We start from the raw sequence: 13970 nt of genomic DNA, 5'->3' as shown, positions 1-13970 counted from the left end.
CTCGAGTATTGGACGGATCATGGATCTATAACCAGTAAATAGAGCCCTAGAGTGAGATCCAAATGTCCGCTTGAGTAAGCCCAATAATCTGTTCGATCTTGCAACAACAGACAGTACGTGGGGTTTCCAAGATAAATCACTGGAAAGAACTACCCCAAGATGTTTGTGTGTAGATACTTGGGTAAGTAGCTTGCTATTAATAGAATAGTTGCACGGAGAGGGAGTTCTAGTCCTGGTGAACTTCATGGACTCGCATTTGTCAGCATTTGTTCCTAAAAGCCACGAGCCACACCAATCAGTGACTTTATCTAGACTCTCCTGGGCAGTGATGGACGTTTAAGATGGAGTACAGTAATTATAGATTAACATATCATCAGCAAACATTTCTGCAGGACTTGATAAAGATTCAGGGATGTCATTGACGTATAGGATAAATAACAGGGGGGCAAGAATGCTCCCCTGTGGAACACCAGATGTGACAGGCGCCCAGTCAGATTGGCAGCAATTATCCCCAAATTGATATTTTTCTTCATTCTCATCACTTATCTGGTTGATACAGTAATGATATTGTAAGGAGAAATTCTGGCTTGGTCACTCATGGGAGTTAAAGGGTCAAGTTATTTCCTCATCCTCATCCTCTTCCCAGTCACGCATGTAACGCCCTTTCTAGTTACCAGCCTTCTTTCGGTCTCAGGCTGATATCGAGGGAAAAGAGGAATGTCGTCACTGTTTTCCGCCATGATGGTTTTACAAAATTACTGAGCCTCGTGCAGTTGAGGAAATTTTTACGGCTTTCGTGAAAGGAATCTCTGCTTGAAGTCAGTGCCAATGTTTGAGATAACAGATACATGAACGAGGACGACGTGGATGAAACAACCAGTCTAATGTCGGGCGAAGTAGTCACTCAGAGTTTTCGTGATAACAGAAACAGTGACCGCCGGAGTCGAAGAAATGGACAAAATAACGAAATAACAGATACGGTTAGTACTTTTTGATGCTGAAGATTGTAATGAGAGATTTCAGTTTCTGTTCTGATTTCTGAGTTTCTTTGGTTGTTGTTTACACCCAGGAATCACCTTAATATCATCATTAAAAATCATATTTTTCCCTCTTCAGTTTCGCGTTTAATATTCAAAGATTGCTCAGTTTAAGAACTTTATCAGTTACATTTAGACACACCTAGTGTTGTGCTGTCAGCCCGCGTCCCTTGTAAACTTTCAATGTACTGAAAAGTAGAGAGTTCGAGCCTCTTTCGAACGAAAACACGTCTGTGCTTGATCATGATAACTTTGGAGACACAAATGGTTACACTTCTGTCATATCCCGTAAACGCCTATTCTAAGCTCCCCTTTCTTTAAAATCAGCGAAATGTTCACTCAGAATTTCCTTACATCATTAAGCTGGCTTATTTTGGAAATAGATTTAAGAATAGTGGGAAACAGTGGGTGTAGGGTAAAACTAAACAGTAGATGTGAAATGTTAGAGTCCAGGCTTAGTTCAAAAGAATGTGTCATCACTTTCCCCAACTCCATCCAGGAGTTGATTAACCCTTGATACCCTAACAACAGTTTTCATATTCTTCATACTGTTCTTTGTACATTTCCTATGATGCTGATAAGAGGAATTTGTTTAACAGTCAAGAGCCTCCTTCATTGGTGATCATTTCCTTTATTCTCACAACCTTAATGTTTGATTCGGGGATGATATTGTGAGGAGAAATTAGATGCCAATCTTCTGTAGGGGTTATTAATGATAACAACTATGGTGTCCATTGTTGTAAAGTAATTTTGATTAACCCTCAGAACCTTAAGCATAACCAGCTTCTAATTTCTCTTTGCAGTAGTACGGCTGAATCATTCATTCGTTAAAATAAAGGAAATGATTAGCAATCTAAGAGGCTTTGATTGTCAGTACTGAAATAAATGTATAGGGAACAGTATAGAGAATATGGATACTGATATTAGAGTTTAAAAGGTTCAACCAACATACTTATTTGTTTTCCTGTCAGAATAATGGGCCTGAACTGTTTGAAGAAGGTGGTAATGAAAGGCCATCAAGAGCACGTCAGAGAAATCAGGGCAGGGAACAAAGGGTACGAGATGTATCGCCCAATGATAGTGAAATGGATGAGGAGGAGATGCTCAAATATGGAGCCAAGAGTGTTATGATGTTAATAGTTCCTGTTTCGACCTGTATGTTGGTTGTTGTAGCAACTATAGCGTCAGTGACATTCTATACACGGAAAGAAGGCACATACCTGTAAGTTGCCCACAGCTGTCTCTTGTATACTTTCTTTCAGAATATTGGGAAGGGAATGTCAAAAAAAAGATGAAAAATTTTTTGTTTCAATTTACCAGTCAATCTTTTTTAACATCATTTTGTGTCTTTCCTTAGTGAAGCAACAGACTGCCAGCTCTCATGTAAAACCAACGTTTAAAGGTGTCTTTGGTTGAGATGAGGTGGCATGTTGATAGAGTTTTTTTTTATACAACAGTATTCAGATTTGAAATTTTTTTTGATGGCAGAAAAGTTAACAAGATCTCCCTGAGAAACTATTGGGCAATCATGTGTTGGCAGCCCTTTAACTAACTGATGGTAGTAAGGTGGTTTTCTGTGGCCATTTGCTAGCTGTCTGTTCACTGTCATTTGACCCTTTGTCAGATGTTAGTTCCCTGTAAAAGGTTTTCTGTTGGTCATTTATTTGCCCCTTATCAGCTGTTTCTTGGTTTATTGAGGGCTGTATATAACAGGGTAATTTAGTATTATCAACTGAGTTGATAACATAAATTGGCCACCAAAAAGAGTTTCAAAGCTGACATTTTGAGAAGTAGCCCTTTGTTAGAGCAAATGGGGGAGTTGTGGGTTGTGTTTGTGTTTATATGCAGAAAATGGGGCTATGCCACTGGCGAAAGAAAAACAAATAAATTAGTTGAATGGAAAGCACTTATTGATACCGTGGAGATAAAGAGTGCCGATTTGAAAGATTCATTTTTGTTCTAGAGTTTGGTGGCTTTCCAAACTACTTAGATGTAGGGAAATATTGATCATTTTTCTAATCAATCAACCTCAATGTTGATCTATTAGTGTGTACACACCATTTCATGAGGATGGAAACATAAGCCAGGCAAGGAAGGCTGGAGAGGCAATAGCAAATGCCTCCATAGTGATTGGTGTTGTTCTGGCTCTCACCATTGTCCTTGTGCTGCTTTATAAGTTCCGATGCTATTGTGTGAGTACAGTAATTTTGCTTCTCCCCACATGTAATTTAAACTTGTTACTCATATTACGTGAGCCTGTTATATCTCAAGATTCCCTCTGAACTTAGAGTTTTATCTCCACATCGAGACCACTCTGCAATAAGTTTACCATAATGATTGCTCGCATGATCTCCAAGGTGACAAAACATTTTTTTCGCTGTATGAACCTAGGTTGAAAGTAGCTTTAGTTAACTCCAGTGTTCTTTTTGTACTTGTTATGTAGTAAAGTTAGTAACATCATATGGTAAAGTATCACTAGATAATGAATGATTTTCATAGGTGAGCTGCAATTTTAAGCAATTGCAGAAAAGAAGCCTGAAAAAAATTATATCATTTACACAGCCATGCATTGGAAGTGGGAACATTCTAGAGGGTTTGTGTAAATCATGAAATTCTAGCAGCATGCTGGTATTCATCAGATAATGAATTATTATTTCTCTGTAAAGACTTATAATATTTATGGGAAGATTGTACTAATCTGCCTCATTTAACAAGGGACTGGATTGTGAGACATATATTGGTAATAATACCACAGTGCCACACCTTCCTTAAAGCAAATTTGTTAGAGTGAGATTCTCAGATCTTTTTAAAAGGGAAATTAAGTTAGTGAAATATAATAATTAATTACCTTAAAACATTCACAGGAATGCTCTGGTTGTTTCCTAGGTAATATCAGGATGGTTGGTGCTATCGTCTTTAATGCTGTTATTCTTCTTTGGCTACATTTATTTCCAGTAAGTCATCCATACTTCACACTCACTTTACCAGCTTTGCTTTCCCCATTAAATAAAACAATTGGAACTTGTCATCGTGTGACTTCTTAGAATGATGGCGAATGTTACTGTTTGTGTTAGACTCTCAGTTTTATTGAGTGTGTAGCAAGTTTTCAAAGCCTATAAGAGATCTCATTTAAGTAAAACCCAATTCAATCACAAATTAGATTTGACACCTATTAAAAATATCTCTATTTACTCTATTTTCCTAGCCACACCTAGTCTGTTTTCCTCGGTTGTCATCTATCCTAAGCTTGCCTTTGTTTTTGGCTAAGGTGCTTTGTATGTCAGTGACAAAACTCTTTTTTAATGTGCAGTATTTGTCCTTGTTGTCAACAGAGAGGTGCTGAAGGTGTACAATGTAGCAATGGACTACTTCACATTATCATTGATAATCTGGAATTTTGGGGTTGTAGGAATGATTTGCATACATTGGAAAGGACCTCTTAGATTACAACAAGCATACCTTATCTTAGTTAGTGCTTTGATGGTAAGCCATAGCTTTGTTTTTTGTTTGTTTGGTTGTTTTTTGTTGTGAGATGTGTACTGGTTTGAAAGCATAAGATAAAATTCTTAAACTAATGAGTCACTAACAATACTTAGTGAGGCCAAAACACAATAAGTTTCATGTCCTTATTGTTCACTTCTGGACACTTAATTGCCACATTCCCATACATATCAGTGAAGCCTTTCACTTATAATTTTAGATCTAAAAATGTGCTAACCAATCAAACAATATTCCCCCAGTTGATTCCCATTTCTGCTTGAGAATGTATGGATGTTTAGAAGATGTGGGGCTCAAAGCAAAGTTCAGCAGATGTAAACGTACTCAGGGGTTTCAATAGATTGTCCATAAGAGGCTGTGGGTGCTGTACCAGTAATAGGCACGTGTGTTCAGAAAATGGGGCGTAAGGCAGAACCCTAACAGGAGAGCCTGTTTGAAGGCTAAATGGACCTGAAGTCTTACATACAGTGGTAGACTTCTGTTAACAGCTTTCATACTTTTTTTTCAATTGGTGATGCAAAGCTTGTTTTACTCCATAGGCTTTGGTTTTTATCAAATATTTGCCAGACTGGACTACTTGGGCAATATTGGCAGCTATTTCACTCTATGGTAAGCAACAACACCCTCTCTTTAGTCTTACTGTGGGTTTATATTGCTTGTGAAATACCTCAAATAACAGTTGCAATGGTTGATTTTTTTTCCTGTAGATTTGTGTGCTGTTCTATGTCCCAAAGGGCCTTTGAAGATTTTGGTGCAAACTGCACAAGAACGAGATGAGCCTCTCTTCCCATCATTAATTTACTCCTGTAAGTTTTTTACATTGCAGCTACAATTCAACATGTGAAACATTGTCTAGAAGCGCTCCTCCAACAAGAGATTCAGGCATATTCTGAAAAATAAAAATCCAATTGTTTGTTGTGTTTACAGCCACCATGATGTGGTCAATTGGCATGGCTGATAGAGACAACAGTGAAGGTGCAGGAGCAAGAGTGACATCAGTCACACGAGTTAATTCAGAAAACGAGGAGGAATTACTAGAGTCTACTGAAGGGGTAGGACCCACAAACGAGGCTGCAGAAAATGCGGTGAGGACCCTGGGTTCACGAGAGGAAGAACAAGAATCACCAAATGATGGTCAAGATAGTGAAGAAGAAGAAAGTGAGTTCACTTATTGTATACTTTGGAATATTTGATCATTTAGTGTGAATTTCTTCTAAGAGGAACTCTGAAAGAACTGTTGATGGTGAAAATGAAGAAGTCATTACCAGAGTCCCAAAGGAGATAACGATCTGTTACTTTTTAAAATACTCATCCACACATAATCTTGATAGTGCTTGTATGATTTTATGCTTTTTTATTGAGTGTTTCAATTTATTGGTGTCTGAGAAAAGGGTGTTTTTAAGTGGGTTTTTTTTTTTTGTTTGCCTTAGTTAAAACTGCTTCAGAGTTTCATTTCCATAGTGTTACCTGTATTTTTCATTGTTTGGAGAGTTCTTCCTCAAGTTTTGACTGATTGACCAGTTGTTCAACATAACCATGTATGATTTCTTCAGCGTAAATTTAATTTAAATGAATCCTAAAGAAACACAGAGTTTAATGTGCTGCTTTAGGGAATATTAGTGCTATTTGTATTTTTTAAACAGTAAGAATCATGAATCATTCAGTGATTTATGGTAATTTGCAAAGCAATCTTTTAAATTTGATTTTCATTATTTTTATCACCAGAGGGTGTAAAACTAGGCCTTGGAGATTTCATATTCTACAGTGTTCTGGTTGGCAAAGCATCCTCCTACAAGGATTGGAACACAACAATTGCTTGCTTTGTAGCTATACTTATTGTAAGTGCTGAAAACTGGTCATTCCTTAATCATTAACTCCTTTTTATTGCCTTGTTGTGAGATCTGTGATCTGCTCAATGATGATTCGCATTATTATGATGTCAAGATGTACTGAGAGTACTTTTTGACTATTGAAAGGGACCAGTTTTGTTTTTTCTTTTTTTTTGCTAATTCTGGTGTCTGAATCTGACTGAGCAGCCAGTTTTAATTTGGGAATCTACTGGGCTAAGTTGTTCAAAGCTGGGTTAAGATAACTTGGGGCTAGCGTGAAATCTAACTTCTGATCTGAAATCTTAAAAAAAAAAATTCCGTATACTTCTTTCTGTTTACAGTTTGATGATTGCAAAAATATCCCCGTAAATCCTCTGAGGACCTCCACAATTCTTTAACAAATTTCTAAGGTTGAATGAATGTCAGACCAGCATTTCCCATGGTCCCTAAGCAATTACCAGTATCTTCCTTTCTATGTATTTTTGAGACTTTAGAGACACTTTGGCCATGATGGCTACCAATGCCTTTAGGATCATGGTCATTTTTATCAATAAATTTTTTTTTAAATTAAAAAAATCACCTAGATCTTTCTTTCTGTCATCAAGACCTTCCTTGACTTCAAACACCGAATCCTAATGTAGGGTTTTCAACAAGAATTTTGCAAGAATCTTGACCATTATTCAGTGATTCTTGTTCTGCACTATTCTAAGTGCTTTCAATTTTAACAAAATTCGTACTTTGCCCACTTACCATGTTTAACTGTGGTGGAACTTATTTCAGCTACTTATTCACTTCTAAATGGATTATCTGGTTTTATCAACCGAGTTGATAATACAAATTGATCAACATAAAGAGTTTCCAAAACTGAGGTTTTGAGTCTTAGCCCTTTGTTAGAGCAATTGATGAAAGGCTAATGCACAAAACTAAGTTTTAGAAACTCTTCAGAATGGGCGATTTCTATTACCAAATTATCTTGTAATACCCCTCACTGCTGTGGCGCCACAGTTTCTTCAGAAAATTAATAGGCTTTGTTGTTTGTTCCTTGCAGGGTCTGTGCTTAACACTCCTCCTCCTGGCAATCTACAGGAAAGCTCTACCTGCCTTACCAATATCAATTACTTTTGGACTCATTTTCAACTTTGCCACAACTGAGCTGGTTAAACCATTCATGGACAGCTTGTCAAGTCAGCAGGCCTTCATTTGAGCTTTTGGAACATTAACAATATTATCATATTTTGTATTAAAAGCTGCAGAGAGAAATGGCTATTGAATTAGAATGCGTGTTATTTTGGGGGCAATCCGTGTTAGTAATGAGGCTGTATTACTGTTATTTCAAACATATTTTCCTTTTCGTAAAAAAAAAAAAAAAAAAAAAAGTGAGAAAGGAAAGAAGCATGGACATAATACATTTTCCTTCACTCATGACAGAAATTTCATCTCCAAATGTCATTGTTAAATTTGAAGTATTTAATATGTACCTATCTTGAACAAACTTTCGTGAACTTCGCTTTTAAACTCTTCCAATTAATGGTAACAGCATCTAAATAATAGTTCTTCAGAAATCACAACACAGGTGGTAGTTTCTGAATTAATAATGATGATAACAGTAAAACATGGCATCATATTCTATAATGCTACCACTAAGGGTGTACAGTATTTTTCCTTTTTTTTCCAAATGCTTAAATACACAGCCATTTGACTGGCTTTTGTGGAAAAATCATTGTTCTGGTATTGTTTTGGAACATCAATTCTGGTCCCTTAATGATTGCCTAGAACTCAAAATATGATTGCTATTTTTTTAGTGGTGATTAACATTTTGCCTTCTCCTTTGTCTCCCTTTCTGCAAACTTAATTCCTTATATTTTGTTGATAATTAACTTTTGTATTGATGTACCAGTCATGAAGTAGTTATCTTTTACTGAATTGAATCAATCGAAGCTTTAGTTGGGACAATCTTGGAAAAAGTTTTAACCCTTTAATTCTTAAGATCTGATTGTTACTTCTCTCATTTAGCTGCTACACATTTCCTCATAAATTAGTTAATTAATTAATTAATTAATTAAAAGGGTTAAAAATAATGAACAAACTTAGTGGGAAAGTAAAATGTTCTTGTAAATACCAAGCAATGAGTTCAAATCAAAATCATTTAGTTTCCTTCAATAAACTTAAGCGAGTAGTTAATGCAGTAAATTATTTAAAAATGAATCCAATTATTATTCTCACCAAAATAGATAGCACTTTTGCAATTAAGACTACTCTGTTTCCTAATACTTGTGATTTATTTTTTCTGAAGGATCTTAGTCTGCAATCAAAATTCTTGAATTTGGTTGCCCTGATGAATCCTTGGTTGCCTGTTAAAAAACAAACTCCACATATTAAGAACAATGCACAAAAGGAAATCAAGAACACTTGTCTTTCCATGTTTGTTGCAAATATTAGATGTTCCCAAATGTTAGATGGGCCTAGATTCAACAAAAAAAAACTAATACAGGCCAGCAATTTCAGGCAACATTTGATCTCTTTATTTGAATGATAATCTTTCCTACACCTCTATCTTTAAAATTTAATTGCTAAGCAGTAAATTGTTGTCCAGTTGCAGAAATGAAATGACAGTCCATGAGCTAACTGATTGGTCAAACATATTTGTATGCCTGTAGCCATCATTTATCTTTTATTTACAAAGCAATTAAGAGTGTTAAAGCTCAGAGAGCCAGTCCCTCATGTAAATACATTTGCTTGGAGATATGGGCCCACCATTGCAACACTGGTTGGATACCTGTAATGGGATGAAATATCCATGTCAATGTTGGAAAGTAGACCCTTGTGGCCCCAAGGGGGGAGATAGTTACCTTGAGTTCCTTCCTAGTTTTAGCGCACTAAGTAGAGATCTTATACACTACCTGTTATGCACCAGTTTAAGTAAACCCTAAAACATCCCCACCTTGAGTATATCAGTTTTGGAGGGCATTGAGTCATAGGTCTTATGTCTCAAGTGGGTGGGGGATTTGGGTATTTTTGTCTCCTCTCTGCTGGAAAGTGAGGCATTGGTCTGGATCCCAAGGGGAGTGGGGCTTCCCAGACCTGAGTTGAGTTTGTTGTTGGTTCTCCCTTGCTCTGTGGGTATTTCTCTGATTCCTCTGGTTTTCCTCCCTTCACAAAAACCAACATTCCAAATTCCAATTTGAGCTTTGAAACAGTGGACAGGAAGAGCCACCTCATGGAACTTTCACCCCTAAATACCATCATCATTATGATGGCAGCTACTATTCCTTTGCAAATTTATGGGGATTCTTTGTATTTTGCTCAAAGAACATGAAAGGAATGGTGAGTTTTTGTTCACATCATTCTCAGATGGTCACAAGATTGTACAAGGAGTGTTTCTCCTCCTGTATTTGTTTCATTGTGCAAAAACCTTATGATTATTTATGATAACATTGCTATGTTACCAGTAAATCAAGTATTAATCAAGCCTTACTGGACAGACGCCACATGGTGTACTCATGAGTCCTGCTGCTGGCAGCAATGGGGCAAGTGCTCTATAAAGTTTCTTCTGACCATTATCTGATGATCTGCTCGAGCTGTTGTCAACAACCAATGACATTTCTGCCTTTCCATCAAAGACTAGTGTGTTTAAAATTGTTTCAATGTCCCCTTCAGCCAGTTGAACCTACAACAGTAAAAAAAAAAAGTTGACACCATTATGCTAGAACATGATATGGGTAGAGCAATCCTTTTACCTGTTGATTTTCAAGAATTCCAAGTGATTTTAGGGAGTAACAAGAGTTACTCCAGGTAGTAAATATTACTGGCTCCTGGGTTACCCCTTCAAAAGGAGAACACAGCTTCTCAATGAAGTTTACCTTGCTAATCCCTAATTCAGAGATATACTTCCATACATCATAACATGATGAATAAGATGCATTTCTCTTGGCCAGTGGATCTACATTCATTTGTTCAACTTGCAAAGCCTGCAATGAAAAAATACCAATTTTCAACAGAGATATAAATTACAAAATTATTAACAAAATTCCAAAACATCCTCCACTGGAATGCGTGTTGTTGTGTCTTCTCAGCTAAATTCCACAAAACTAAGACAGTTTGGTGCAGTTCTGTCCACAAGGATTTTTTTATTGGTGGGGGTTGTTCTTTTGAGGGGTGGGGTTTAGAAAATAAACCTGCTCTCCCTCTGACAAAATCTGTTGATTTTGCTACCTTGTATGAGATGAAAAATTCTATGTATTAAGGCATGTCAACCTTGGAAGCCATATTCAGCATATTGAGAAAGAATTTTAAGACTCTGGCACACTAATTATCCTACCCTTTGTTCTAGATACTTGTGACATTGTTGATTGAGCACTTCCACAAATTCTGATTCAAAATCCTGATCACTGTACCAAGCTCCTCCAGTCACTGTTATATCTGGTTCCAAGTTGAATAACATGTATACTTTCTTTCTGGAGGCCTGAAAAGATTGTCATTAAACATGAGACAATATCCACTGAAAAGAAAAACCCTTTTTACCTTGGTTCTTATCACAAAAGAACTAATTAAAAGCACATTGATGTTATTTGGGTGGGTTTGTAGAAATATGTCCTCTCTCAACTCACAAATCAAGATTTTTTAGACTTTTGGCATAAAGAATCACCGAAGTTAATGTTGTACCAGATATTGGAAAAGAAGCAGGATGAATGAGCACAAACTTGCCCAAAGGCAGCTGTTTCAAGATGTTTGAAAGCCAGACATGAAGCAAACTGGCATCCATTTTGTCTTTCCTCAACTTGTAGGCAAACAGATGTCTGGTAATGACTTTCAACCAAAAACAGTCAATGTTAAATTTTCTTTGGGGAAACTTTGACCATATCAACCTAACCCTTTGACTGCCAGAAGTAATTAGCACGTTTATTTAGTTATCCCTACAATATCCATACATTATTCAGCAATCGGGTAATGAAAATACTTAAACTTATTAGGTAGAGTATGTTATCTTGATTCAACACCAAATTCTCATCACCAATTTAAAAGGAAATGTGCAACAGCTTCGGGGGAGAATTAACAATCAGACTGGAGGGGCTAAAAGAGTTAAAAAACTGTGCATAACTGAAATGGTTCACCCACATAGAACACAACCACATTGTGTCATTTTAGTCAACAAAATACCTTGTAATACTTACAGCAACTGATTTAACAGCTTTAATAAGCTTCTTACTTTCCAAATTCTTCACAATCTTGTTAACTTGTGTCATGGGTAGATTACTTTTGAATCTAATGTCCCTGATCCAGATACCTAACAAGTAATGCAACATGAAACAACAGAATTTTATTCCCAGGAGTGATTGAAAAGGAACTTCTCCTTACAATATCACTAAATGCTTAAGCAGCAAAGGTGATGAGAAGATACTGTATGAATTAACACCAAATTCTCTCAACTAAAATTAAAAGAAATACACTGCAGAAAGTGTGGAGAATTAGTGTATTAGATCTTAAAATAGAAAGGAATAACACTTTAACCCCTGAGAAGGATTAGCATCTAATTTCTCCACACAGTATCACCCCTGAATCACACATTAAGGTCATGAGAATAAAGGAAATGATCACTAAATGAAGAAGCTCTTGAACCCTTTGACCCTTAAGAGTGACCAGCATCTAATTTCTCCTCACATTATTACCCTTGAATCACACATTAAGATCATGAGAACAAAGGAAATGATCACCAATGACATATTAAGCTCTTGATTGTTTTAACAAGTTAACAAAAACAAGTTCTCTTTGTCAGCACCTTAGCAAATGTATAGTAAACAGTATGGAGAGTGTGCATACTGATGCTAGGGTGTGAAGTGTTAAAAGTGATGCCACATAAGAGGTAGCCAGAGCCCTACTACCGGAAATTGGTAAAAAAAACAACAACAACAACAACAAAGCAATCAAAGACATTTTCAATTACCTTTTTGATAAAATATGAAAACAAGCAACAGTGTTAATACATGTACCTTTGTTTTGTGCCTCTTCTATGATCTGATAGACAACCTTCTCTTCTAATTCAAATCCTTTAGTTTTCCTGTTGAAGAAAGGTCATAATCTATTATATCGATCTATATAATGTTGATGACTGGTTACAGTTTTAACATCATTCTGAAAGTGAGCTAATATTTCAACCTGATGAAAAACATATTAGCTCATTTACAAAGATGGGCAACTCCATAACTTTAGAGATCTTCCTATCCGCTACACTGGGGAAAATTAGAAGAACAGGTGTTTCATTCTGTTCCTGTATCGTTTTCTCACACTCTATTGATTTATAAAAATATTGCTCAGGCAAAGAAAAGAGAAAGTATTACTAAATTAAAGTAACTATTTACAGATTACAGGCTGCGTTTTGCAGATCTCAACCTGTTCTCTCTACATGGCTAGACATTCAAATCTTCTAATTTTCAGGAACACAACATCTATTTTTGGCCCCAATGTTGTTGCCTTGCGAATGGTGAGCTACAGCTTTCTTTAATTTGCCGCTGTTATTTGGCCTTATTTAATAGGCTCATACCCTTAGGAAATGTGGAAACTGAGAGGTTAAAACTTACGTAGTTGATTGGGCATCTTTATATCTGTATAACAGTTGTGTGCCACTTTTAAGAAGTTCAATCCTACCCTATGGACACAAGTTAGAAAAACAAACTTGAAAATAAACTAACATCTTTAGAAAAATTATGCAGCCCTACAAGTAGACAGAAATTCATCTAGCGAAACTTTTACTTTAATTATTCCATTGAATTACCTTCGAAATAGTTTAGCTTTTCAATGTCAAACATGTCTGTTGAAAATAGGAAATAATAAGGATAAATTCTGAGACTCAGCTGAGTGATACTATGACTCACCATTGAGAGAAGTCTGTTTATGGCTGTGACTCTTTGCTGAGGTGGAATATTTGGCATACCCTGCGAAATAATCTGATCTGTTATTCCTTTAGGGTTCTCTTTGCAAAGTTGGACAACTCTCGCTTCTAAATCCACGGCATCTACAGCCTCTTGCTTGATAACAACATCGGCGACCGCCATGTTACTATGGGAGTTACTACATCACGGGCGACGAGCGGGGATAGAAAAAACGACCCAAATATGAGCGGTCAGCGGTGAAACAGCTTTTATACGTCATATAGAGACATATAATTTGTTGTTCCAGAGACAATCATGTTGTAAAGCCGAAATGTTTATTGAAAAGGTCATAGACAGGCCTACACAGACTCCCCTGTGTGGTTTTACGTTTGCGACGCAAAAGCCTTTAATTAAAGCTTCGCTCTGACGAGTATGTCTTTGAGCGATTTACCTCTTTTGTATGATATAATCAGAGGCGTTTTGTAAATTGTTTTCAGCAGTGGCTGATTTTGGATGAGGTTCCATTCTTGCATCAGTATTTGTTTAAATTTGTTAACCCCTGGGTGGTATGCTGTCACAAAAGGCAATATTTTGCCTTTAGTTTTTTTGGTTTGTTTTTTAAGTGTCGACTGCCTTGCGGCAAACGAGACCTCAGATAACGTTTTTTCAATTTGGCTTTTTTTTTCAGAGCTGAAAGATCTTATATGTACACGCTTTCAGAGTGATAATAAACATGTTGA

At 36.5% G+C, this 13970-nt stretch overlaps 3 protein-coding genes across 3 annotated transcripts in view; 2 read left to right on the top strand and 1 right to left on the bottom strand.

Moving 5' to 3' along the window:
* Window positions 1-674: 674 nt before the first annotated feature.
* LOC113670563 (presenilin-1) lies at window positions 675-8632 on the top strand. Its single transcript, XM_027186724.2, has 10 exons — window positions 675-980; window positions 2009-2259; window positions 3085-3229; window positions 3924-3991; window positions 4370-4520; window positions 5075-5144; window positions 5243-5341; window positions 5463-5693; window positions 6261-6373; window positions 7413-8632. The coding sequence occupies exons 1-10, from the start codon at window positions 849-851 to the stop codon at window positions 7566-7568; spliced, it is 1416 nt and encodes a 471-aa protein (XP_027042525.2). The 5' UTR covers window positions 675-848; the 3' UTR covers window positions 7569-8632.
* On the bottom strand, window positions 7809-13423 carry LOC113670566 (DNA-directed RNA polymerase III subunit RPC6). Its single transcript, XM_027186728.2, has 8 exons — window positions 13234-13423; window positions 12940-13007; window positions 12352-12419; window positions 11536-11648; window positions 10683-10826; window positions 10225-10332; window positions 9840-10031; window positions 7809-9140 (listed from the first exon to the last, which is right to left on the bottom strand). The coding sequence occupies exons 1-8, from the start codon at window positions 13411-13413 to the stop codon at window positions 9060-9062; spliced, it is 954 nt and encodes a 317-aa protein (XP_027042529.2). The 5' UTR covers window positions 13414-13423; the 3' UTR covers window positions 7809-9059.
* Window positions 13422-13970, top strand: part of LOC149043057 (uncharacterized) — an 81258-nt gene continuing 80709 nt past the window's right edge. Inside the window, exon 1 of the mRNA XM_089211169.1 lies at window positions 13422-13480. The gene's annotated coding sequence lies outside the window, so the exon portion shown is untranslated. The remainder of the gene's footprint in view (window positions 13481-13970) is intronic.

Source organism: Pocillopora damicornis, chromosome 7 (genome assembly GCF_964200805.1).
Source record: "Pocillopora damicornis chromosome 7, jaPocDami1.2, whole genome shotgun sequence".
NCBI lineage: Eukaryota > Metazoa > Cnidaria > Anthozoa > Scleractinia > Pocilloporidae > Pocillopora > Pocillopora damicornis.
This window is presented reverse-complemented; position numbering and strand designations above follow the sequence as displayed.